Genomic DNA, 26,722 nt, shown 5'->3' with positions numbered 1-26,722 from the left:
ATAATGTAGTTACATACAATTCGATTTGCCAGACACACATACAGAGTCATTCTAAACTTCTTCCTGGTCTTAATTCCAATGTGATTATTATCATTGATTTAATTTACATTTGCATAATCATTAGTATACTAAATTTGGTACATAAATCTAGGTTTTGTAAACACAGTTTCTTTCAGCAGGTATTTACTAGTTCTCTTTTCAAATATCCCCTGAATGTTTGTTTGCAGAATACCTAAATTGGCCTTGTCCATGGTTTGTAAGATTTTCCAGTCTTCTAAATCACAAAATTGCAGAAATTTATATTTGATGAACAACGGGCTCGATGGATCTCTACAGCCAGTATAATTGATGATTCTCAAGCTGTGTCCACCTGCTTGATTTCAGATAAGGAAACAGTGGTGTTTTCATTTGCCATAATTACACTCAATTACATTATAAGGCAAATAGAGCTGTTTTTAGATCTGAAGAAAGCATTCGATACACTCCTCCTTGAACGTCACCTTATCGTGGTGGAGGAGTTTGAGTGCCCTAATGATCCTAGGAGCTATGTTGTCTGGGGCACTTTGTGCCCCTGGTAGGGTCTCCCATGACAAATCAGTCTTAGGTGAAGGGTGAGACAAAGAACGATCTTTCATTGAAGTAAGTCCAAAGAGTCGGAGTACCCAGCCTGGAGGGTTACCAGGGTCCCACCCTGGAGCCAGGCCTGGGATTGGGGCCCGTGAGCGAGCGCCTGGTGGCCTTGCTTTTGCCCATGGGGCCCGGCCGGGCCCAGCCCAAACCGGATACATGGGCTCATCCAACTGTGGACCCACCACCCGCAGGAGGAACATGAAGGGTCCGGTGCAGTGCGGAGCGGGTGGCAGACCAAGGCGGGAGCCTTGGCGGTCCAATCCCCGGACAAGGAAACTGGTTTTTGGGACATGGAACGTCACCTCGCTGGCGGGGAAGGAGCAGGAGCTTGTGGCAGAGGTTGAGCGGTACCAGCTAGATATAGTCGGACTCACCTCGACACATAGCATTGGCTCTGGAACCCAAGTCGTTGAGAGGGGTTGGACACTCTCCTTTGCTGGAGTTGCTCCGGGTGAGAGGCGGAGGGCTGGGGTTGGCTTTTTGTTAGCCCCAAGACTCTCTGCCTGTGTGTTGGGGTTTACCCCGGGGGACGAGAGGGTAGCTTCCCTGTCGGGGAACGGGTCCTGACTGTTGTTTGCGCTTATGGGCCAAATATCAGTTCAGAGTACCCACCCTTTTTGGAGTCCCTGGGACGAGTGCTAGATAGTGCTCCATCAGGGGACTCCATTGTCCTGCTGGGGGACTTCAATGATCACGTGGGCAATGACAGCTTGACCTGGAGGGGTGTGATTGGGAGGAACGGCCCGGCCCGTCTGATCTGAACTCAAGTGGTGTTTCGCTATTGGACTTCTGTGCAAGCCACAGTTTGGCCATAATGAACACCATGTTCGAACATAAGGATTCCCATCGGTACACTTGGTACCAGGGCAGCCTAGATCGCAGGTCGATGATAGACTTTGTAATCATATCATCTGACCTGCGGCCGTATGTTTTGGACACCCGAGTGAAGAGAGCTGTCAACTGATCACCACCTGGTGGTGAGTTGGCTCAGCTGGCAGGGGAAGATGCCGCGGAGACCTGGCAGACCCAAACGCATAGTGAGGGTCTGCTGGGAACGCCTGGCAGAAGAACCTGTTAAGACGGTCTTCAACTCCCACCTCCGGCAGAGCTTTGACCGCGTCTCGAGAGAAGTGGGGGTCATTGACTCAGAGTGGGCCTTGTTCCACTCTGCGATTGTTGAGGCGGCTGTTGCTAGCTGTGGTTGCTAGGTGGCCGGTGCCAGTTGTGGTGGCAACCCCCGTACCTGCTGGTGGACACCAGAGGTTCGGGGAGCCGTCAGGCTGAAGAAGAAGGCCTACAGGGCTTGGCTGGTCTGTGGGTCTCCGGAGGCAGTAGACAGGTACCGGATAGCCAAGTGGGGTGCAGCAGTGGCAGTTGCCGAGGCAAAATCTCGGGCATGGGAGGAGTTTGGTGAGGCCATGGAGAAAGACTATCGATCGGCTCCAAAGAGGTTCTGGCAAACTGTCCGGCGCCTCAGGAGAGGGAGGCAGCAACTCGCTCACACTGTTTACAGTGGGGATGAGGAGCTGCTGACGTCAACTGGGGCTATAGTCGGACGGTGGAAGGAATACTTTGAGGAGCTCCTCAATCTCACCTATGCGCATTCCGAGGAGGAACCAGAGCCGGGAGACATGGGGATGGACTGTCCAATCTCTGGGGCAGAAGTTGCTGAGGTAGTCATACAACTACACAAAAGGCATCTGGGAAGGAATCTCAAAACTGGATTATAGATGGAAGACAGTTGGTATCGTAAACCACCGCTTCTGTTCAAAGATGGTTGCTCACAGTGGACATAAATGGCTTCTATTACTCCTCTTTCAAACCATCTGTCCTCCAACGCCCACGCATATCCTGGGCCATCTGACCTCAGGAATTCACTTTATTGGGTGGGGCCAGGCTTCACAATGAGCTCACCCGAAACTCTGGCTGAATAGGACCCGCACCCACCCTCACACCTTGGCTCATGTGTTTATGTAGAAGATCATCAGGGGGTCTTTTGCTCCCTCTTCGGGGGGGAAACTCCCACTGGGTTTAAATCTGGGACTCTCTTAGTGCTGGGTATCGATTCAAATTTCCAGAATCGATTCGATTCCGATTCTTGGGATTTAGAATCGATTATCACTATCTAATCCGATCGATTCCGATCCGATATCGATTCAATTCAGGTCATCAATTTAAAAACATTTTTGCAGTTACCTTAATTCCATTGTGTAGTATATTGATAATATTGACATTCAACGATACATTAATGAAATACTGGCTATTAAAAACGGTTGTAAGCACCAGTTCCTCTCCAAGAATGTCAAGTGTTTCCAGTGTTTTCTAGGACATCATTAAATTCAGATGTTAGGAATTCAGCCAAATGCTATTGCTGTTGAAAGCAAATGCCATTTTTATTCAAATAAGTTTCACCATATGAAAAAAGATATTATTTGCCAGTGCAAATGTAAACAGAAACAGAAAGCTTAAAATTAACTGCTTTGGTTTTACTTTGTGCAAATAGAAATTAAAAGGTACAGAACCTTAAACAACTGTTTCACAGTCTTGTGCAAAAACTTAAACACTTCAAGTATCCAGAAACATTCATATTAATGTACCAACAAAACTGAACAGGAAATTAAACTTGACTAAAGACAGACTGTGTAAACTGTCCTCTTATGAACATCACTTGGGAATGGTAAGATTCTTCTGCAGGAAAAGTAGCTGATTCACACGTCCAGGGGTGAGACAGCTTCTTTTTGCAGTGATTATATCACCTGCAGTTGAAAAAACCCTCTCAGATGCGACACTGGTCCCAGGGACACAGAGATATCGCTTAGCCATGCGAGCCAAAAGAGGATACTCTTTTTCATCTTCTCTCTCCACCAGACCAGAGGATTGTCCTGCAGGTCTCCTCGCCCTGTACCTCTTGATCTCATCTTCTGCCACCTCTGCAAGAGTTTTCTTTGCATGTCCCCTCTCCTCTCTTGGTATGTAGGCTTCCCCAAGGAGAGACTCCAAAGCACTGGATTGCTTGGGGTTAGGTGCAGGGGGGTTGTTTTCCTCCTCTTCCTCCATTTCATCAACTTCATCTTGCTGCGTGAGAGAGAAGAAATACTTATATGTGTTGTTGTGCAACAATAGGCTTCGGTTTGGCTATGAATAACTTAACACATAACATAAATCTGTCATTTTGATCTAAACTATCAAGTCAGACAACCACTTGGATATCAGGAAAAGTGTTCAGTCTTGGTTCTTAGAGTTGTGTATTTTTTGAAGGTTACAATAGCTTACTGCCTTGTGTATTTGAGTGTAGTCTTATTATTTCTCGTTTTCTCCAAGGATATGTGCTGCTGTAGCGAATTAACTTCCCCACTGTGTGATTAATCAGAGTATATTCTATCATCTATGAATGCCTGCCTGCTCAGGCTGATATTTAAAATATGATAAAATATTTAAATATTAAAAAAATAAAAACATTAAAACATGTGTTTCTGAACAGTAAGAAACTGCACATTTATAATTGGAATAAACACAAACAACTTCTCCCTGATAGGTAAGAGTTTAACAAATAATATACTTCTATCAACAAACTCACTAACCTAGTAGCACTCAACGAAGATACTACTACTAAATATGAAAGAATAAATGAAAACTAAAATAAAAAATATACAAATAAGAATAAAACCAATAACATGTTGTGAAAACCAGGTTTAATAGGATGATTTCAGAAAATAGGCAAAATTAGCTTTCAACTAATTCAGATCAGACTTCACCAGAATGTGTGTGTGTGTGTGTGTGTGTGTGTGTGTGTGTGTGTGTGATCAATTACATGGTAGTATTTGCTTGGATTTTCTTTTTCACAAGGCTTCTTATTACTTACATTAGATGCTTCTTCCTCCATCCCACCCACTGCCTCAGCCTGGAGAAGGTGTGCTCTCGCTCCTCCTCACCCAGAAATGGCAGGGCTTTGAAGCGTGGATAAACAGCTGAGGCGGCATGCAGCATGGCCGTCTGATTCACATACGTGAAATATAAATGTCACACATTTAAATCTATGCAATTAGGGAGATAATATTTTCTTAAATTGTTTAATTAAATACACAATATAACCTATTTTCTCTCTCACACACACAAAATAGGCCTACCTTGTGCTCAGGTTTTTCTTGATCTCATTCTTCATATCCTTAACAACTTTGGAGTCTTCTGGGAGGCTGGTCATCTCCTTCAGCAGCAGAGCATGCAGGAGTGCCATCACTGAGAGAGTTGGTGACTTTTCTTCTGACATGACTTCAGTAGCTTTTTTCATTGGCTCCGCTACTTTCATTAGCCGCTTGAAGCCCTCGTTTTCAACGACAGAATATGGGCGCATATTCTTGCAAATGAAGCCCGCTATCACCTCAGTTTTTTTGTGAGAACGTGTAGAATTAGCCGGTAGTTGTAGTGATTCCTTGAATTTCATCTGCTGCAGACCAGCGGACGGCTTGCACGCAAGATCTTGGTGATGTCGCAAAATGCGATTGTTGAGATTGGTTGTATTTCCGCAATATTTCACCTCCATTTGGCATGCCTTGCAAATCACTTTGCTTTTGTCAAGCTGACCTTTCTCTTTGTCCGTTCTGAAACCAAAATGCTGCCAGACCGCAGCTTTAAGAGTTTTTGGTGTTTTCAAATCGAGCGCATGGCTAACGTCGCTGCTAGTATCCGACGCCATTTTAAAAAAATATCTTCACACCTAGCACGCATGCGTGAATTCAGTCACATGACGGTGGGCGGGAGAAGGTCGCTGCACCATATTAACCCTTTATCATCACCCACGCCTCTGAACTTCTTTTATATTTTAGCTGTACAAGAGCCAGACACTGTTAAATGGTTAAATCGATCTTTGGACGTATGAATCGATCTTTATGAATTTATATAAGAATCGATTCAGAATCAGAGAATCGATTTTTTCAACACAGCCATGGACTCTCTACCATTTGACCTTAGAACTGAAGAAGCCTCTCGGATGAGAGGTGAAACGTCTTCAAGCAACTCAAAGAAGTCCAGACGCTTTTCTTTCAAAGCTCCTTAGACTACAATGACCTGGATGACTGAGAACCTTCACAGACATATGGAGAGAACAGTCTTTGAATCAGAGGAATCACTGTGCTGCTTTTTAAAGGAGAAAATATATTTTGTGAGTTTCTCAGTGAGCTGGTTCCATTGATTTGCAATGCAATTTGGGAAAATTTTAACACTCTGTGAAGTGTGTCCCTGACAAATCTCTGGCAAGCCAGAAAGCCCCATCAATTTGCACATTCCTTAAATCACCAAAAGAATTGGGACACCCTGAGAACCTGAGTTGAACATGCAAACATCAGGGTGTTGCAAAGTTGTCAAGACAAAAGGTGAAATGAGATTCACTCTAAAGCCGGGCGTACACTGTGTGACTTTTTCCACTTTTTTGAGCCGATTTTCCACTCGTGCGAGAATCCACAAGATTGGGGTGAGTTTTGCGCTGAGCGTCGTGTAGGTTACGAGAGGCGAGTAACACCACGTGACCAGCTACCGATCAGCAATCGTGAGCTTGCACGGACTTCTGGCGTGTTTGATATTTTGCTCGTTCCTCATGAGGGTTGAAGTGGCGCAGCGAGCAGCTGTGACCCAAAAAGTACCAGAACCGCTCACGGCGCATGCGCAATCATGCATCAACACCCGCTAACACACATTGTTTGTTTTTATTTCTACACATTTTTTTTACACACAGTGACAAGGATTGTCAAGAAAGCGTGTTTAAACTGGTCACAAAACACAGATTTACTTTCTTTATTTCGTTTTCCTCATCCAACCCCCACAAATCCCTGCGTGTCCTCCTGCAGCACTCCTGAAGGACAACAGGCAAGACAAGACAAAAAAGTCTGACGTGTTGTGTAAAAACTGCTACTTTTAGCATAGTTTGTAGATCCGACGTGTTGCTACCAGACGTCCAGTGTGAGCAGTCAGGTCGCATCCGAGAACTGGGTCGTACAGTGTGAGCACATGACTCGTGAGATCTGCCCTGCGAGGAAGTCGTACAGTTTGAGCTGAAGCTGAACGCTGCGAGTGAAAAAGCTGCACAGTGTCCGCCCAGTGTTTGGTGGTTCCCCATAACTCCTTTTCTGTGTCCCACTTAATTTCAGGCTGTTTGGAGCTTGTCTGTCTGCCACTCAGTAAATGTGAGTGAAAAGGCCTTCCAGTTGATTCTGTTTGAGTTTTAAAAAGAAAGAAAATTATCTTTTATATAGCTCCTCTCAGGATAAAAATCAAGACTTCACAAGAAGAAAAACTTTAGATACAGGCTGAAAAAGGAGAAAGAAACAAACAATTTGACAATTCATCAGAAAGCCACTGAAATCAGACACACTGTATCACATCTGCTGCGTGAAAAGATGCAGAAAAACTAAAAAATGAGAACAAATATTCACAAAAGTCATAGGTTAAGGCTACATTTTAAACTAATATGTTTTTTTTTCCATTGATAAAATCTTTCTATCAACAGTTGGTTAATATGTGTGTCAGCATAAACCTAAAACAAAGCTGAATGACAGGCACAGTTATAATGTAAATATTCTTGAGTGCAAGGATTAAAAAAAGATGTTAAAATGTCCTTTATCTCTATTTCAATGTGTCATTATTGTAAATAATGTAAAATACCAGAACCAGACAAAGGATGCAGCACTTACTAAAAACACACTCCTGTAAAATTAAATGAACAAAACACACATTTTATCAGGAGAAAAGAAGCTTATTGGATAAATGAAAATACCCATCAAAAGGTCTGTGGTAAACACAGAAGTTAAAAAAAAACTTTTGATGATGAAAAAATCTCATTTTATGTTTGTCATAAATATGGGTAATCATAGTTGTTTACATTAACATGAGTAAGAATTACAAAATGTTAGGATCCCATTATATTAGGGATCAGCTTATCATTATCATCGGCCAATATCAGCTTTGGGATGTAATATTGGAAATGATCAGTTTTGGTTTTAAACATTTAGTGACACAACTTTTATACACCATGTGTAAATTAGTTTTCAAGTTTCAGTCTTCCACCATAGCCAGTGAAGTGAGGACTGTCCAGACCAGACCTTTACATTAGGGAAACTAAACAATTACAGAAGCACATGGCACAACACAGGAGAACCACCTCTTCAAGTCAAGACTCTGCAGTCCACTTACACCTGAAGGACAAGAGACACGCTTGTGAAGATGACTAAGTACAAATTTTGGACAGAGAAGATAGATGGTTTGAGAGAGAAGTAAAGGAAGCTATCTATGTCGAATGTGACAAACCTACTTTTAATAGGAGAGGGGGGCTTAGTTTTAATCTTTCCAGAACCTATAATGCAGCTTTGAATCTCATTTCTAAGTAGTTTCTGTATAGGTCACACCTTCCTGCATCTAATCAACACAATGACTCTTCTCTGAATTGTTGGGTTTCACATGACGTTGTATCTCAGATGGGGGTCCTGAAGTAACCAGTGCTGCACAAAACACTATTTACTTTGGTGACTGAGCATTAAGATGCTGAAATCCTATACAGTCTATGGTTATTACAATCACTTTTATTGGGACAAAGACGAACATTCTTTTTCAAGTCCCGAATGTAGCTCGCCACAAAGGACTTAATAAAAAAGAAATTGTATGTACTGAAAGAAGGCAGCAGAAGTGGATCAGTAATCTATGGCTTAAAACAGGAGCTGAAATGGACAATGCTGGAGTTTACAGTGATTACTTTATAACAGGTAAGAGATTACAGAGTGTTTAATCAAACAGTTGCTTAGAAACAGTCATAAAAATGACTGGTTAACAGTTTTACACTGTTTTCACGTGTCCTCACTGCAAATAGCTTTCTGAGTGCTAAAGTTTTTAGCAGTTAGATTAGTGTTGTAACGTGAGTTACAAGTAGATCCAAGCACATACTGATCGTTAGCATTAACGATAGCTTTATTATCATGAGTTAATGAAAAAAATAGCACAACTCACTACTTACCCAAGCAAAAACAAATAACTAAAAGGTTAGCCAACCTGAAACAAAACAGCTGTTGGCTTCCAGGCTTGGAAAAGGCTTAGGGCATTTCTCAATGTCAAGGCGCCTTGCCTTGTGAGATGATATCTTGCAAGGCCAGGCGCCTTGCTTACAAGGACACTGTCCATCCATGGTCAAAGAAAACGGTTAAATGGAACAGACTTTGCATCACGTGACCGCGGCTCCCACAGCGGTCACGTAACGTCACGTGAAACTGGAGATATCGTTATATTTTATGTGTATTAGTTTCAATATAAATATATAAGGAGCCTTTTACTTTTTAAATTGTGTATATAATTGTTAAATTAAATATATAAGCAAGTTACTACCTGCTAGCCACCAAAGTTACAACTACTAAGCAACTAACCAACCATAGATAACTTCTTTGGATCCAAAAAAAAAAAAATTTTAGCTGACTTACTTTTAAACTTGAAAATTGTCCCCAAAGTAGCTGCCAGCTTCTGGTCGGCCGTCGTTTTTGAAAATACCGCGGTGTATTGTGGGTCATTTTTAACCAAGGCTAGGCTACAAGACACCTCCTGTGTATCCTTGCTCAGCTAGCTAAAAGGCTAACAAACGGAGCACACACGCCTCGGTAGAACATGAACATTGGAACCGATTGGAACACGTTTTGGTGGCTCCTGATGACGTATCTCCTAGGCAACCGGGGCGGGGCCAAGACATCAAGGCAAGGTTCCTTGACATTGAGAAACACCCTTTCATTTGGTTTGCAGTGTAAAATGAGGAAGGCAGCACAAGGTAGTTTGTTGCTGATCGCTTTAGCGCTGGGTAAATCCTCCACAGTGTATGAAAACCTAAAAGAAAATGTATTTTTTCGCAATATCGTGTCTGTGTCAGCTCATGTACAGCTTTAGTAAAATTGTCTTCATCCATTGCGCTGTGTTGTATCTCTGTTTTGTTGAGGAGCAAGACACTTCCTGCTCCCATTTGAGTTTTGTGCTGCTGCAGACGTCATGTGACTCACGCGAGTGAAACCCAGCAATAGAGTTCCAGACGTCACGTGACTCTCAGAGCGTAGGCGCCATGATAGCAGGCATCAATATAAACGAAATGAACAGGACCGCTGTCGGTACAGGATCTGCTCGGGGTCCAGCGCTTGCTGATGACGTCACATTACTGCAAATCTACTGGGCTTTCACACATACGTTTTGGAAAGACATCAGCAGTTTTATTAATAAATTCTTAAATGCTTTCTTTATAATTGTAATTTGTTAATAAAACACCATATTATCTTTGTTTTGTAAAGAATGTGAAACTGCGTAAAACCGACATCGGACTGACACAAAATAGAACAGTTCTTATATGTGAAGCCATATCTGTTTGTATTAATGTGGAGTTCGTCTGTATATTTCCTTAGTTGTTATCTAAATACATTCTTTGACTCTAAATATTGCTTTGGTGTCTTTCAATAAAGTTCTTACATTTTATTTTACCCCATTTCATCAACATCAAGAGCTTTTGAGGGTCACCGTTTATCATTTGCTTATATTTTACATTTCCTTTAGAAATTCTAACATATTTTCTCCAAAAAGTGTTGATTTTTGGACTACAGGACTACAAACGCTAAGACTACGACTGCAAATTTGTTCTGACCAATCAAAATCATAATGTGATAACGTCACTTCCGTAAGCTTCATGTTCAGCCAATCAACTACTTTGACGTCATCGGCAGTCGAAGGACCCCGAGACGATCCTGCACCCGAGCAGATCCTGTACCGGCTTGGTTTTTACTCCATCAGAGTTCACCTCACATTTTAAAACTGAAGATATAGTTTTATATAGTTTTATATATTATATACATATTTTCCGGAGTATAAGTCGCTCCGGAGTATAAGTCTTACCAGCCATAAAATGTATAATGAAGAAAAAAACATGTATAAGTAGCACTGGACTATAAGTCGCATTTTGGGGGAACATTTTATTATTTTTCTTACAAAGCTGAGACCAAGCGTTTCACATTGCAAGACAAGTACCGGTAACAATAACGGAATAAACAACGCAGACACAGCAGCGCGCCATGGTCTCCAACAGAGGATGACGGTGTCTGAAACCCTCCCAGCGGGACAGAGGAGCTCATTCCTGTGTCAGAGCTGGCCCGCAGCAGCGCACCACAGGCTGCAGCAGGTGATGGCGGGGCAGAGGAGCTGAAACCTGGGCCGGATCAGGTGCGCAATGGGGCGCAACAGGATCCAGCAGGTGATGGCTGTGTGTTTTTTATTCCCAAAGGGGCAGGAGAGCTCAATCCTGGTCCTGAGCCGGCCCGCAGCAGCGCGGTATAGCCTACATAATTTGGTATATAAGTTGCTCCGGAGTATAAGGCCCTGTCCACACGTAGCCGGGGATCTGCCAAAACGTAGATATTTTTCTACGTTTTGGCCTGTCATCCACACGAAAACGGAGTTTTTTCACACGAAAACTGATCTTTTTAAAAACTTCGGCCAAAGTGAAGATCTGCGTTTTCTCCGTTTTGGGTGTCTGCGTGTGGACGGACAAAACCGGAGTTTTAAGGTCCGCAACGTCACTTTCCATGACACAAAAATACTGACATCACGTGTGCGACCTGTGTTTACACTAGCCGGCATTATGGAAGCCCTCGGAGCTGCGCTCTGTCACTACTCGATCCATCAGTTGTCCAATCGCTTTTTGCTTGTTTGTGTTTGAAAGCGGAATTACTGCTCCTTGCGGAAGACCACAGACGGAGGACGAGGTTAAGAACGGAGGAAGTACTGCTGCCTACAGGTCTGGCATGTCCTTAACAACGTATTTATCCGGGTACGTGTGGACAGAGTTTGTTTTTAAAACGCGGTGGTGTGGATGCACGTTTTTGGAGGGGCGGATATTCGTTTTTAAAAAACCCCGGCTACGTGTGGACTAGGCCTTAGTCGCAGGACCGGCCAGACTATGAAAAAAAGTGTGACTTATAGTCCGGAAAATACGGTACTCAGAAATTAAATGGACTGAACACCTCCGACCCTTACCATGCCTCAGGATACTTTTTAAAACTCCAGAAGCTGTCGGAGTGGGCCTTTTACTGGATTCGAGATACCCTGACGTTGCCATGGTAAGAATTCACGCAGTGAGACAGACAATAGCAATCAAAAGTGCTTTTTATGTGTGATCAAAAAATTGATCAACCATTGCTTAAAAATTAAATACAGCTTAGCCGGTTCCTCACTGTGATCATAACACACGTAAACAGCAGCAAGCAGAAGTCACGAATGATTAGGCAAAGTTTTATGTGATGTTTACTTGAAAACTTGAAAATGCCACGCCAAAATAAGTTTAGAAAGCCCACTAAAAATCGTAATAAAAGCATTTAAAATTAAAACCATATGCAGTCAAGGAAACGTTGGTTTAAGTACCTGATATGAAGAAGTCATTGCTTAAGCAAAAACCTTTGCTCCCGGGATCCCACTGTTTCATTGTAGACTGGTCGCTAGTGCGTTTCATTGCGATGATCCAATGTTTGCGGCATTCAGGATCTTGGGGAATCATTTAGAAGGCTCTTCCCTTATTTTGTCCGTGTCTGTGGCATCCTGGGGCACAAGAAGTATCTACCATATTTCTCGTTTCTAGTTTGGGTTTTCTGCAAATCACAATAGCCTAACTACGGGCAACTGCCTGCCAAGATGGAGCCATTCGATTTGAACAGTTGCATGCCGGGAAAAGTGACGTCAACTCCTGGAGCTCTATAGAGGCTGAAGTTTCATCAGGGGGTAGAGAGAAGGGGGAATCAGAGTGGTTTCTGCTTGTTAAATAACAGACAGCTACAGCTTATAAGCTTGACTCCCATATTCCAGTCAGAATTGACAAAACTCCTCAGATGAGAAGCGAAATGCCATCAAGAAACCAAAGAGGTCCAGTTGCCTTCATTTGAACCATTTTGGATTAGGCGTAGGAGACTACTTTTGTGTTCAACCTGCATGAAAAACTCAGTAAATGATTAAATTCAGAAAAACTAATTTAAAAATCCTTTTTCAGTGAACTGCACCTTTAAAATTAATTGAGAAAAGTAGATGATGCCGAAACCAGTCAGTAGAAAAACCACTAAAATGACATCCATCAATCATTATTTACGCTTTGCACTGCATATCATTTACTTGTAAAGATTAAAAAGTTGTTTACTATAAAAGGAAATTTGGCCCAGCGAATTACAGTACATCATTTGTTACAGAGTGCAGTTCCTCTGTTCCAAACATTAATGCACCAGAAACCCAGAAGAAGTATTCATGGAAACGAATCCATGAATATTAATGAAAGTAATTTTCTCTCTCAGAAAGCTGCTTTCAGGGAGAAAACCTTTGCTCATTTTCTTGCATCTCTTGACCTCTCCTTACCCTAATCATTCAGCCACACACTGACCACATGTTGCCACCATGCATTTACTAAAATGATTGTTTCCAGCCAAATGCACCCCCCTCCATGGATATTAGATGAGGTTAAGCCCAATGTGGTGAGCTATTTGATGGGGGGGGGGGGGGGGGGGGGTGTAGAAAAGTGTTTGCCTCAGCCGTTCCCCAGCTCTCCCAGTTCCTAGCAACCAACAAGATTAGACTGTCTGTTTCTCGATGGTATGGAAAGACCCGGAGTGCAGGCAGATACCGTAATCACATTATACAGATCTAATGCATGCATGCAAGCACAGCTGATAAACACATATGTGCCCATGAACACGTGCACAGTGACAAACACACACTCTGTCACACTCAACCAATACAGCTCTTTGAGTCCAAAGACGATGTGGAAATGGCATGAATCAATTCTACATGGACCCGGTGTTTTTTGTTTTATTCTCTGACTGATGAATGAATGTTGGGACTCAGTTGAATGAAAAATAAAATCTGCATAAATTTTGGGGGTGAGGAGAAGCCAGTTTGATTCAGTCATTTTTTAACTCCCTTGTCCACCCTCACAGGCATCTTATCAAAGATCATATTAGATGTTTTTTTTAAATCAAGCTGGTTCCAGTGCCATACTGGGGCCAGAGCTTGCCCAGCACCAGGGGAACCTGTGGTTCTCTTGCCAAATTAAAACTATTAAAACATTTTCAGTGTTGTGAATGCCACATTTCACATCTTTGAGTTTGTCTCACATTTATTTCCAAACAAACTGTTTTACTTTAATGTGAATAAGAAATCAAATTACTAGATTAATAATGTCTGTTTTGTGGGTATTTTAATAATGCTGAACATATAAACACATTTTATATCATCATTTAAAGTTAAAGTTAGTCCCATTAGTCATCACACACTGGTGAGATTCATCTCCGCATTAGACCCATCCCTGTGGGGAGTGCTGAGCTACAGCTGTGGCTGCGCTCAGGAACTATTTGGTAGTTTAAAGGTTGATTTATGCTTGACGCGTCTGCGAGGTTTGCACGGCTCCGCGCGGCAAAATTGCGTCATTTTAACAACCACGCCCCTCCACCGCGTCTCCGCACGGCCCAAAATTTCCACAACGCGCACCTAGGAAGATTTCTAACCACGCGGACGGTCGGACGTGGAAAAACATGGCGGACTGGCAAGAACTAGTATGGCAGAGGTTCGTAAATACAGACATTTGTATGATTCAGCTCTCAGAGATCACTGTGATCAACATGTTAATAATTCTTGGAGAGAAATAGCTCGCACTGTCGGAAAAGACGAGGACGCTGTTAAAAATGCTGGAAGGCCGTGTTGTGAACAGTAATTTCTACTTCTACTATGGTGTAGTGTTGGATGCATGCTGTAGAGCTCCATGCTGCCCCCTACAGTTTGGGAGAATATTGGCTCACCGCAGAGACAAGCCGCACGAACCATAAACGCTGCGAGTTGTGAAGCGCGTTCCATCCGCGAGCCGCATCACCAAGCGGAAAGTGAATGCGTCAAGCATAAACCAAGCTTAACTCCCCAATCTAACCCCTTTAAAGATTAGTGTCAAGCAGGGAGGTTTTGAGTCCCAAATTTAAAGTCTTTGTTATGACCCGACCAGAATTTAAACCCTGATCTCCCAGTGCCGGGCGGACACTCTACCAATAGGCCACTGAGAAGGTGATCAATGTTGGCTTCTTTATTGTCAGCTGTTATTTCTAAGTTCTGTTACAAATAAGGGCATTAATTTAGGGCAATTGTGGTTGCTTTGTAACCAGAGGGTTGCAGATTTGCACCCCGCTCAGTCTGTTGTAGACGTGCTATCCTTGGTCAAGGCATTTTGCCCTCCTAACTTGCTAGTGGTAGTCAGAGTGAATCTGAGTCCTCTATGTACAGCAGCCTCACTTCTGTCAGTGAGCTCCAGGACTGCTGTGGCTACATTATGGCTCATCACTGACAGTGTGTGAATATGTGTGTCAATGGATGAACAATTGTTGTATTGAAAGCTCTTTGGAGGGTACTATTACTCTACAAGGTGCTTTATAAGTACAGGGCATTTAGTACTAGGCCTCCTGAACATGTTTGATTCGCCCCTCTTTTACGTTGAATTTCTTTCACAGTTTTCATTGGTTCACTCTATCCCTTGTTTTACCCATCTGTCCTGTACTAGAATGTTTCACCTTTTTTTGTAATTTGAATTGCTTTTATTTCTGAATTGCTTTTATTTTTGATTTATTCACTATATTTGTACTTCTACTGTACCATGTTCAGAGCCTTGGGCTTCCTGACAGGGTTGCGGAAGGCGCTTTATAAATAAAGCTTTGATTGATTGATTGATTAATTGATTGCTTACAATATTGGACCTTCTGGGGAAATTAGTGGACTTTTGCAACATGCACGTGTCTCCATTTGATCAGGCTGGACCCAAATAACAATTATCTGAACCAAAAAGTGCTCAACCAAGTACCTGAACTGGGTTTGTGCTCGGAAATGGCCCAGTAGAGTCGGTGGGTGGACCTGTGGTTTACTTGTGCTGACTGGTTGTAACTCTGTGGGAAATTATATTGGAAGACATTACCAAACATCTGGCATTTGAAAAATTGGAAGAGTTGCTGATAAAGAGGAATGAAAGAAAAAAAGTGTTGCTTTTGTTTTTGTTGCGTTAGTCTTTCAACAACGTACTTTTGGCTGTGTCGTGGTCTCTCGCAGAGTGCTGTAAAACCGACAGTTCTTCTAGTCATTGAACATCATTGAACACACTGTCACGTTATGGGAGGGATGTTGGAAACCAAATTGCAGAAACCCAGGATGACACGAGGTAGGAGATGATGAAAAATGAATCCTTTATTTTAAGGTGATCAAAAAACCATGTAAATCCAAAGGGGTGGGGAGCCAAAATCCAAAAACGTTCATAATCCAAAAACTAGTGATCCAAAACTGAGACACAAGAAGTACAAGTAAAACTAGAGACAAGGAACTAGAGACTGACAGAATACTCACACTGACAGCAAACAATGGACCGACAAGAACAATGAGACAAGGAGGGCTTATATAGACAGGGAGGAGCAATTAGGGAAACAGGAAGCAGGTGTGTGGAGTGAGGCTGGAGGGAAGGCAGGTGACAGCAATTATCTGGATGGGGAAGAGAACCAGTGGAGGGCAGATAAACCTAACACTATATAACACACAAAACTAAACCTAAAGACTAAGGGAAGAGCTCACACAAACACATACACATACTGACACACACAAACTCATACACACATACAATGAACTGGGGAACAAGAGGCTGTGGCTACAACTTAAGACACACAACAGAGATGCAGACAAAGGACACATGAGGGCGCTAAGAGAACACAAAAGGGAATCCAGAGAGGGATGGAGAAACGTTAGGAGACACATGGGGAAAGACGCAGACAAAGGACACATGAGGGCGCCATGAGAACACAAAAGGGAATCCAGAGTGGGAACTGGAGGGGCTGGGGAACAAAGGAACACAGAACATGACACACACAGCCGCCCTCTCTGTACCCTGAATGGATTAAATACTTTGACTGAATAAAACTTGACAGAATAAAACTTTCAATGTTATTAATGTCCATGGACATCTTTTAGGCTCAGAACAATGATGTCATTCACTGCCAAAATGGTGGCAATATGCTGGCGTCTTGGCAAAGTCTTGAAAGAGCCTATTCTGTATGAAAACACTCCTGGTGAGAGGACTGAACCAGTGTATTTTCCTCTTATACTGGAAACACAACTACTAACTGCAGTTTGCACTGTCATGGAACAATGAGATCAAAAAGAAACATTCATACACTGACTGCTATAGGGTCTGGTCACAGGTATATCAAGGATGTTATTTACTTCCCTGCACTATCATCTTCTACATAAAATCAAAATACAGCCTAGTTGAGGAAACGTTTTGTAGAAGTGACATCTTAAAATGATGACGATGCCCTTTCACGGCTCTTTGGCTGTGAAAATCTAAATTGGTTCTTAACTGTCTTGTACGTTCTTGCTGTCTTTGTCTTCAAATTCCATTTTTGGTTCTTTTTTAAACACAGATAAGGTTTTATCTTTACCTTGCTGACGTTTCGTTTGCGGCTGCAAACATGCAAACATCCTCAGAGATGACGCTCAGCTCTGAGGATGTTTGCAGCCGCAAACGAAACGTCAGCAAGGTAAAGATAAAACCTTATCTGTGTTTAAAAAAGAACCAAAAATGGAATTTGGTTCTTAACTGATTTTTTTAAAAACCAGCTCCAGCCCTGAACACTTAAACAGTTCAGCTCAATAATGAGAAACATATGATGCATAGTAGGCAATGAGGCTGAAAACAGTGATAAACCTGATTCGCTCTGATTTCAAATCAAATTCGTTCAACAACATGCCGAAGACGCTGCCTCCATTGAAAACAGACTTGTTGTTCTTGATGGATCTCATTTAGCTTACATGCTTTGTGGAGACAGCACACAAGCAGCTTCCTTTGATCTCAGAAAACCTGGAAGAGAGGCTTTATATCCTTTTACAAACCGCTTAAGGGCAAATTACATAAACCTGGAAGAACAAGAAAACCATCAGGAATAAGATTTGTCATTTTCCTTGACACTGAGAAGCTCTGTGCCGGAGCTGGATGTTTGCTCTTTTTCTGATATCTGAGCTTGTGGCTGCAGGTCGATGATGCCCAGCAAGGATCAGACGCAAAGATTAAGAATTGCATCAATCAGGCATCGTTCCATCACACCGACAAATGCTCTTCACTGCACTACATCTGATCCTTTTGTATTTATCCCCACGCAATATGCGTCCTCTTAATGGAACACAAGCTTGCGCTTTATCTTTGGTTCCATCCATGCGCTACAGTCAGAGCTGACAATTTCCTGACTTCATGAGCAAAACATCGTCTGTTTGCGGGCAGATTTATCGGTAAGGCTTCTTCACTTCATATAAAGTAGGATAATGAAATTCATCACTTGATTTATTGTTTGTACATCAGTGTTAAACCGCTTAGTGTCTCCAGCTTCTTTTTAAATTCAGAAGCACAAAGTTATACAAATACAACACCTCCTGTGCTTTTTATTGTCACTTTTATGGGCCATAGGGGCAAAAAATCATAAAAATTGACGTCTTGATGAAACACCACAGCTAATCAACATTATCAAACACAAAATGGCTTTAAGTGAGTCCTTTTGTGGATACTGAGCACAAAATTGGTGCTTTAGTAGCAGAGTCATTAAAACATGAACCGATCTTTCAAACTGACTTCATGAATTTTATCAAAAAACTCAAATTTTCTAATTTCTCAACATTAGATGATGCTACTTGTTTAATTAAAAATACTAATATTGTTTTGTGACTTATCAATCAACCATTAATTTTTTATTTAGACCTTAATTTTTAAGAAACTTCATGGAAAATCATGATGTTCGAGGGTTGTAACGAAGAGTTCTGATTCTATTGAGTACTTTCGTGAAATTTGATTTATCAATCTGAAAGTAGATTATTTAATAAATTAAAAACTGGCTGTTGGTCATGTATCAAAGAAATATGTATAATGGTAACAATAGCTGTAATATAAATGGCTTAATTCAGATTAATTTAAAGGTCAGACGTAGGCAAATTTAGACCCATTTATACCTGACTTACCTTAGATTAGTGGTTCCCAAACTTATTTAGCCGCGCACCCCCTTCTATGTCCCGACCACAGCCGCTCAAGTCACCGTGTCTTGCGCTATTTAAACCAGTGTTGTAAAATGACTTCTGCCCAGCCCAGATGTGCTCACTTGTGCACCCGTGAGCCGTGGTTCCGCTGGAACAAGTCTGACCTCTGACAGACGCACTCTGAACTTCAGATCGTCAGCGCGCTGTTAATAGCCTGAATGGGAACCATTTCTTGTTATTTTGTTACATCCACAATGTTCTGTGTGTGAGGTTTACAATGTCAGAACACCTGCATGAGACAGGTGTTAATTACAATCTGCCAGAATGACTCACCACCTTCAGATTTCTCCAACACCGTTAAAAATGATCAAATACGGAACATATCGGCGTGCGCAGGCCAGAGTGCTGAAGCTCGGCGCGTTATTATTATGAAGCTAGGGCACATGCGGAGGACACGCGCGCGTGCGACGGAGCATATCGGCGTGTGCAGGCCAGAGTCCTGAAGCTCGGCGCGTTATTATTATGAAGCTAGGGCACATGCGGAGGACACGCGCGCGTGCGACGGAACATATCGGCGTGCGCAGGCCAGAGTGCTGAAGCTCGGCGCGTTATTATTATGAAGCTAGGGCACATGCGGAGGACACGCGCGCGTGCGACGGAACATATCGGCGTGCGCAGGCCAGAGTGCTGAAGCTCGGCGCATTGTTATTATGAAGCTAGGGCACATGTGGAGGACACGCGCGCGCGCAAAAATATACTTGTTTTCAATTACATTTATTGTGCCCACTTACTTTTTCTTTGGCCCACCCACAAATGAGTTTCTACGCTAATGGTGACATATGACAGACTTCTCTGAGCTCCGCAGCCATTACACTTTTCACCTCGCGCACCCCTGGGGGTGCGCGCACCACACTTTGGGAATCCCTGCCTTAGATGATTACATCAGCTGTAATCATAAGTGACCGGATTTATTCCTCATCTTACATTTGCTAAAAGTACAAAAAGTTTTCTGTCCTTACTTCCTGCTAAAGCCGAACCCATCAACTAACCCTAACCCTAACCTCAAACAGATAAGGGCAGAAACTTGGAAAAAAACATTAAAATATATCTATCCATTTTATGACCTGGTGTCTATCAGCAATAACTGTGTGAGAGACAGGTGATTTGCTGGCTGGACATGCCTCGAGTCCTTCACAACAACACTATTCACTGTCACTCACACCTGGACAGTTTACATATTTCCAATCAGCTCGAATGCATGTCTTTGTTCTGTGGAAGAAAACCAAAGACCACGGCCAAAACCCAGGCATGCATGGAAGGAACGTCCTAACTCCGCACAGAAAGTGGCCTGGCCTGCCAGACTCGTCCTCTGCTTAATTCTGCACAGAGAAAGAGTCCGGTCCGGTTACTCACAGGCAGAGAGGCACTTGAGGGGCGGGACTAGGCAGCTCAACAATAACCAATCAAAAAAAAAGACGGAAATGCCGAATGTACCGCGCGACTCTGTAGTTTTATAGCTGTAGTAAAAAAAAGGAGCCTGGCAACGGCGCAAACCTCTTTTTTTTTAGAAGAAATGCTTTTAGCACTTCTACTTGTTGTGGTTTTAAAGACCTTCAAGTCATTTAGTACAGAGGAAAGAGCGGCAGCGACCTCTGCTTCAGTCGTCATGTTTATGACAAACTCGACATTATGGTGTGTTACGTACGCTGCTCAGTGCTGATTGGCTCAGTTAGAAATCTCAGGAGGTGGGGTTATTTGAATAGGAGAGTTCCCAGACCATTTTTCAGTGCAGAATTAAATAGAGAAGTTTGGCAGGCCAGGCTACACACACACACACACACACACACACACACATATAATATATATGATTGAGATATATATATATATATATATATATATATATATATATATATATATATGTGTATATATATATATATATATATATATATATATATATATATATATATATATATATATATATGTATATATACACACACACACACATAGCTTGTTTTTCTTAAAAACTACATAAATAAGTAACCAGAGAATGACACCTTTTTAAGTCTGCTTAAGTCACATCATTTACTAATTAGTTGCTAGTTAGGAAAAATGGTTTCACACCATTCTTTCCTTATTCTATATTTAGCATGTAACAACGATTAAAAAACAAAACTAACAAATTTTCCCTATGTAATGTATAGTATTTCTCCCTCAACAGTAGATTGTGCCAGATGTTAATATTGTTCTAAAACTTGATAAAGGAGCTTTAAGTCAAGGTTTATATAGTTACACATATCAGATTAGCACTAACCATAATAATAAAGCCCATCAGGTGTAGAACCCAGATACGAACATAAAAAGCTTAAAAAACTAACATATTTCCCCCGTAACATATATTTTCCACCAAAAAGTAATCATGACCACACAACATATCTCCCCAAAGCTATAAAAGTGTTCCTACAGGTTTCTTCAGCTTAAATTTAAATCTGTTTCAGATCTTTCTAAAGCCATATAGAAAATTAATACCTATTTCACGACACTATCAGCAACAACAAAAAAAAAAAAAACAATAATAATAATAAAATAAAACTATTGAACTAGTTTTCATTTATTTATCTATATATCTTTACCAATATATTTTGACAAAACACTTGGTGGCCACCTGGTGGATCGGTTATATTTTAAAACAAATGGTTAAAAATATAACCGGATCTATCTGGTTTGACATTAGAGCCTTAACAATAATTTTTGTTGCCTATGTTTTAGTTTCATTTTAAGAAGGTTTTATTTATTGTTATTTTTATGACCTAATTTATTTCTTGCAGTATTTCTATTGTATAAAAGCAACAGTGCAAACAGTAAAGACACAAAATTGAAATAAATGTCTAAAAATAGCCTTTATTAATACTATTGCTTCTCTTCGTGTCATCACTTGTTTGGATTATTTTGATAAACTTCAGAAGAAAAATGTAGTACAGAAAACTTAGGCCTAGTCCACATGTAGCCGGGTTTTTTAAAAAGCGAATATCCGCCCCTCCAAAAACTTGCATCCACACCACCTCGTTTAAAATAAAAATTCTGTCCACATGTACCCGGATAAATACGTTGTTAAGGACATGCCAGACCTGTAGGCGGCAGTACTTCCCCCGTTCTTAACCTTGTCCTTCGTCTGTGGTCTTCCGCAAGGAGCAGTAATTCCGCTTGCAAACACAAACAAGCAAAAAGCGCTTGGACAATTGATAAAGCGAGCGCAGCTCTGAGGGCATCCATGCTGTCGGCTAGTGTAAACACAGGTCGCACACGTGATGTCAGCATTTTTTGTCGCGGAAAGTGACGTTGCGGACCTTAAAACTCCGGTTTTGTCCGTCCACACGCAGACACCCAAAACGGAGAAAACGCAGATCTTCACTTTGGCCGGAATTTTTAAAAAGATCCGTTTTCGTGTGGATGACAGGCCAAAACGTAGAAAAATATCTACGTTTTGGCAGATCCCCGGCTACGTGTGGACAGGGCCTTACATCCAACACAACACACAGGAGCAGGTGAAGTGGATGAAGCTGATGACAGGAACAGGTGAGAAGAATGGAGTTGATTGTGGTTGCCAGGGAAACAGGGCTTGTCAGGAGCTTGGTGAAGGGACCAGGTGAGCTGAATGAAGGTGAAATGAGGAGGCAGAGGAGGGTGAAGGATGGGAGTCATGACAATATGCATTATCTATAACTCATAATGGAAAAAAACCCTTTTATTTCCAAGTTTATAAAACGTTTGCCCCAACATTAGTCCTCGATATTGTTAAAACAGAGAAAGAAAAAACCTAGCTTACCTCCATTTTGGCAGCTACTTCCCTCTGTCTCGGCTACAGCATCATAGCACATACACAGCATAGCGGTTTCCCGGTTCCATTGAGAGAGGAGCAGGAGTCAAATAGTTGTCTCCGCCCACCTATAAACGTTTGATCCCGCCCACATTTAGCCCCGCCCCGATCTCCGGGAGGCAGTCAGGGGTAGTTGGATATTTTAGAGAAGTTAGCATGTTGAATGTTTTTTTGTATGTTTTTTAATAGGAATTCACCTGCTGGAGTTCATAAAAACTTTTTGTCTGCTTTTATCTTTTTTGTCTATTTTTTTAATGATAAGTTTAGCGTTTAAGTTCTCGATTGAGATTTCCAGTTCAAGTGACTTTCTTAAAGCACGAAATATCCATCAAAGTGTTGTTGAAAATGAATTAAATGATGCCCAGCTGTTGAAAAATATTTACATAAACATGTAAAAAATGCACAGAAGCAGAAAGATTTCATTGGTAAAGACCCAGCTATACAGTTTATAAGTAAAATAAAGTTATTGTAGATGTTGCCTGCAAACCTTCTTGCATTAATTCAACTGCTCCACTCTGCATCAAAAATAGCACTTTCCAATCGTGCATTTCACTGTTTTAGTTGCTCTTGGATCTAATTTGTAGTTCTGTAAGGGAAGTTTTGTTTTTCCTACCATGAGTATAATTTTCATGTCATTCATGAACAGTAGAGGACTGGAGTCAGCACCCTTTAGTTCTCAGAGTTTTATGTCATCACAGTAGACGTCTACAAGATTGCCTGTGGCTTTTTATAAAATATATCAGTGAAGAAGAGATGAGAGGAGGTTGTACATCATCTTTACCTGTAATATTTATTGTAACAACAATTCAATTCCCAATGAGAAGAAACAAAGAGGTGAACAGTAGGAGGCTCCTATGTCAGCAGGGTTTCATTTCTTATCAAAAAGCCCCTTTTACCTTTTATTCTGTTGTCATTCTCTTTGACATAGTTTCAAATCAAAGAGGTAGAACAAACAGGAAGCACTCATTGGTCTGTTTTTAATCCACCGGGCCAAACGTACAGAAGGGGAGAAAAGATAACTTCCCTCAGGGGAGGCCGCCAGGCCTGACTCCCAGTCGGCTCCTCCCTTCATCTTTGTTACTCACTCAAATATAAATGAATAAAAATTCAGCTGAAGTTTGTCCAATAGCTCTGCTGCGTTTTATCTGTTTCACGCAAAGAATGTGACTGAATATTAACTCCCTGGATGATGGATTTTCTACTCTGCTGAAATGGATTAGCCCGGTTCATGACAACATCAGGGAGGTGTAACTCAGCCCAGCGTCTCCCGGAGTCACGTACAGTAGTCTCTGGAGCCCAAATGACAGCTGCTAAAGTAACAGACTCTTTTTATCCATTCTGAAGGAATTCAATTCCTCTACATCAACAAAATCCCAGTTTAACGGTTTTGTTCTTGTAAAATGTGATCAATAAAACACAAGCTAATCATTTTTATTAATTACAATCTTTGTTAGGAATATTTTCATACAATTCTGCCACATGTGTACTCGTTGACTACATTACACTTTGATTTACTCACTCCTTTACTGAATTACAAACTTATGTATTTACTTGTTTACTGACTTTCTTGTTTACTTGTGTTTTGGTGACAATCATTATGTCATTATTATTATTATAGTTGTTGTTATTGTTATTATTATTATTATTATGAAATCCAATGAGGAAGTCTATTGGCATTTCACAGCTTTGGCATGTTTTATATATATATATTTTACAGGCTTTATTAAAGGCTGAATGAAGCTAAGCATGCTGGGAATAATTGAGTCGCATTGTTGAACCTGACAGATGAGAGGAAAACATGTTTAACAGTGCAGAAAGGCCTCTTTATGAGAGTAAAAACACATCTCTTTGTTTCACTAAAACCCGGAATCGTGTTCCTGGTTCTGCTGTTCTGACGGAGCTCCAACCTGCCCCATCAATGTTCTCCATGGATTTTTCTTGCAAGCCATTTAGAACAAAGGTCAGCTCATTATGAACTTGGATGGAGGCTGATTCAGATATCAGTTATTTGGAAAGAGGAAATGCACCTCAGGAATACCTTCTAAATAAAATCCAATAAAAGGGTTTATCTCTTAGATTAGAGGAGGGATCCCCATTCGACCCAGAGTCCTCGCCCCAATCGAACCTTTTGTATTTTTCCTATTCTGCCAGTGACCTTAACTGCCAAGAGGCTTAATTGCTCATTTTAGTTTGATGCATGTGAGAAATTTCAGTCATTTTCATTTATAAAATAAATGTCTAACCTTGATTAGGCCCGTCCGGCTCCCAAGTGAACTTAGCTAGCAACCAGACCTGTGTGTGACTGGAGCTTCACATCGTAGAGGAGAGATCAGTGCCTTGCCAGAGGGCATCATGAAGATAGCTGAAGGATTTGTACCAACTGAAGACTCAAATGAGCTCCACAGAGAATTGCTGAGAGGTTTACAAACCATTTATGATGTTTTATTATTCTCTGAAAACCCGGCAGGGGTGCCGAACCCTGGTCCTCAAGATCCCCTATCCAGCTTGCTTTATAACTCACCCTGCTGATCCAGTGACTGAATCACCTGTTCAACAGCTACTCAGGCTCTGCAGAACACTGCTAATCACCACAGATTCAAATCAGGTGTGTTGAAACAGGGAAACTTCTAAGACATGCTGGATAGAGGATCTCGAGGGCCAGGGTTGGGCACACCTGATATAGAGAAACACATTATCTGGGTAATCAGGCAAAACCAAGATCTGCTTGTAAAACAACTTGTTTTTTGAGTTTTTGAGGTCAACCAAGAAAGCCGATAGATGAGGTGTGATCCTGCTGCATGCACATGTGCAGATTGCTGTCTTTCTGAACATCTGGAAGTTGGTTTGGATTCAGAGCAGGCAGATTATGTAGATTACAAAGTTCTACAAAAGTAGCAAAGGGCTGTCAGAAATCTCACTAAGTTTAGAAAGAAATTGTTAAGAGGGTCTGAAAAGTTGGAAACTAGGGGTTGGGAATTGATACGTTTTCATCAATATCAATGGTGTTGTCGATTCTGTCTACAGATCCAATTCCTTATCAATTGCCTTTTCAATTCCAGAGTAGTTAAAGAGGGGCAAAAAACTATTAGCACACAGCCTCCTGCAACATAACTGTGGGTTTACTTATGATGAATATTGAGAAGAATCTCACCACAGGTCACACCGTTGTCACTGGAGTTTGCTAGTAGAGGATGTGTATATACAGGTGCTGGCCAGTAAATTAGAATATCATCAAAAGGTTGAAAATATTTCAGTAATTCCATTCAAAACGTGAAACTTGTACATTATATTCATGCAATGCACACAGACCAATGTATTTCCGATGTTTATTACGTTTAATTTTGATATTTATAGGTGACAACCAATGAAAACATCAAATCTGGTATCTCAGAAAATTAGAATATTCTAAAGGCCAATGAAAAAATGTTTGTTTCTCTAATGTTGGCCAACTGAAAAGAATGAACATGAAAAGAATGTGCATGTATAGCACTCAATACTTAGTCGGGGCTCCTTTTGCCTCAATAACTGCAGTAATGCGGCGTGGCATGGACTCGATCAGTCTGTGGCACTGCTCAGGTGTTTTTAGAGCCCAGGTTGCTCTGATAGTCGTCTTCAGCTCCTCTGCATTGTTGGGTCTAGCGTATTGCATCCTCCGCTTCACAATACCCCATAGATTTTCTATGGGGTTAAGGTCAGGCGAGTTTGCTGGCCAATCAAGGACAGGGATACCATGGTCCTTTAACCAGGTGCTGGTGGTTTTGGCACTGTGTGCAGGTGCCAAGTCCTGTTGAAAGGTGAAGTCTGCATCCCCATAAAGTTGGTCAGCAGCAGGAAGCATGAAGTGCTCTAAAACTTCCTGGTAGACGGCTGCATTGACCCTGGACCTCAGGAAACAGAGTGGGCCAACACCGGCAGATGACATGGCACCCCACACCATCACTGACGGTGGAAACTTTACACTGGACCTCATGCAACGTGGATTCTGTGCTTCTCCGCTCTTCCTCCAGACTCTGGGTCCTTGATTTCCAAAGGAAATGCAGAACTTGCTTTCATCAGAAAACATAACTTTGGACCACTCAGCATCAGTCCAGTCCTTTTTGTCCTTGGCCCAGGCGAGACGCTTCTTGCGCTGTTTCTTGTTCAGGAGTGGCT

The 26,722-nt window shown here is 41.7% G+C and overlaps 2 protein-coding genes across 3 annotated transcripts in view; one reads left to right on the top strand and one right to left on the bottom strand.

The window, feature by feature from the left end:
* doc2b (double C2-like domains, beta) overlaps nt 1-26,722 on the top strand; it is a 224,129-nt gene that overhangs the window by 70,733 nt on the left and 126,674 nt on the right. The window lies entirely within an intron of this gene.
* LOC129162167 (E3 SUMO-protein ligase ZBED1) lies at nt 3,003-5,570 on the bottom strand. 2 transcript variants are annotated; one of them, XM_054738635.2, is made up of 3 exons: nt 4,758-5,570; nt 4,493-4,623; nt 3,003-3,705 (listed from the first exon to the last, which is right to left on the bottom strand). In XM_054738635.2, the coding sequence occupies exons 2-3, from the start codon at nt 4,511-4,513 to the stop codon at nt 3,295-3,297; spliced, it is 432 nt and encodes a 143-aa protein (XP_054594610.2). In that variant the 5' UTR covers nt 4,514-4,623; nt 4,758-5,570; the 3' UTR covers nt 3,003-3,294. The 2 variants fall into 2 exon arrangements, with proteins under 2 accessions (XP_054594610.2, XP_070412038.1); XM_070555937.1 differs by having other exon boundaries at nt 4,493-5,570.

Source organism: Nothobranchius furzeri, chromosome 10 (assembly GCF_043380555.1).
Source record: "Nothobranchius furzeri strain GRZ-AD chromosome 10, NfurGRZ-RIMD1, whole genome shotgun sequence".
NCBI lineage: Eukaryota > Metazoa > Chordata > Actinopteri > Cyprinodontiformes > Nothobranchiidae > Nothobranchius > Nothobranchius furzeri.
The sequence above is the reverse complement of the archived record's forward strand: the minus strand, read 5'-3'. Positions and strand labels throughout refer to the sequence as shown.

Coding starts and splice junctions, on each gene's coding strand:
- LOC129162167 (XM_070555937.1), bottom strand. CDS start 4,513: ATGGAGGAAGAAGCATCTAAT. Junction 3,706..4,492: donor TGGAGGAAGAAGCATCTAAT/GTAAGTAATAAG, acceptor TCTCTCACGCAG/CAAGATGAAGTTGATGAAAT.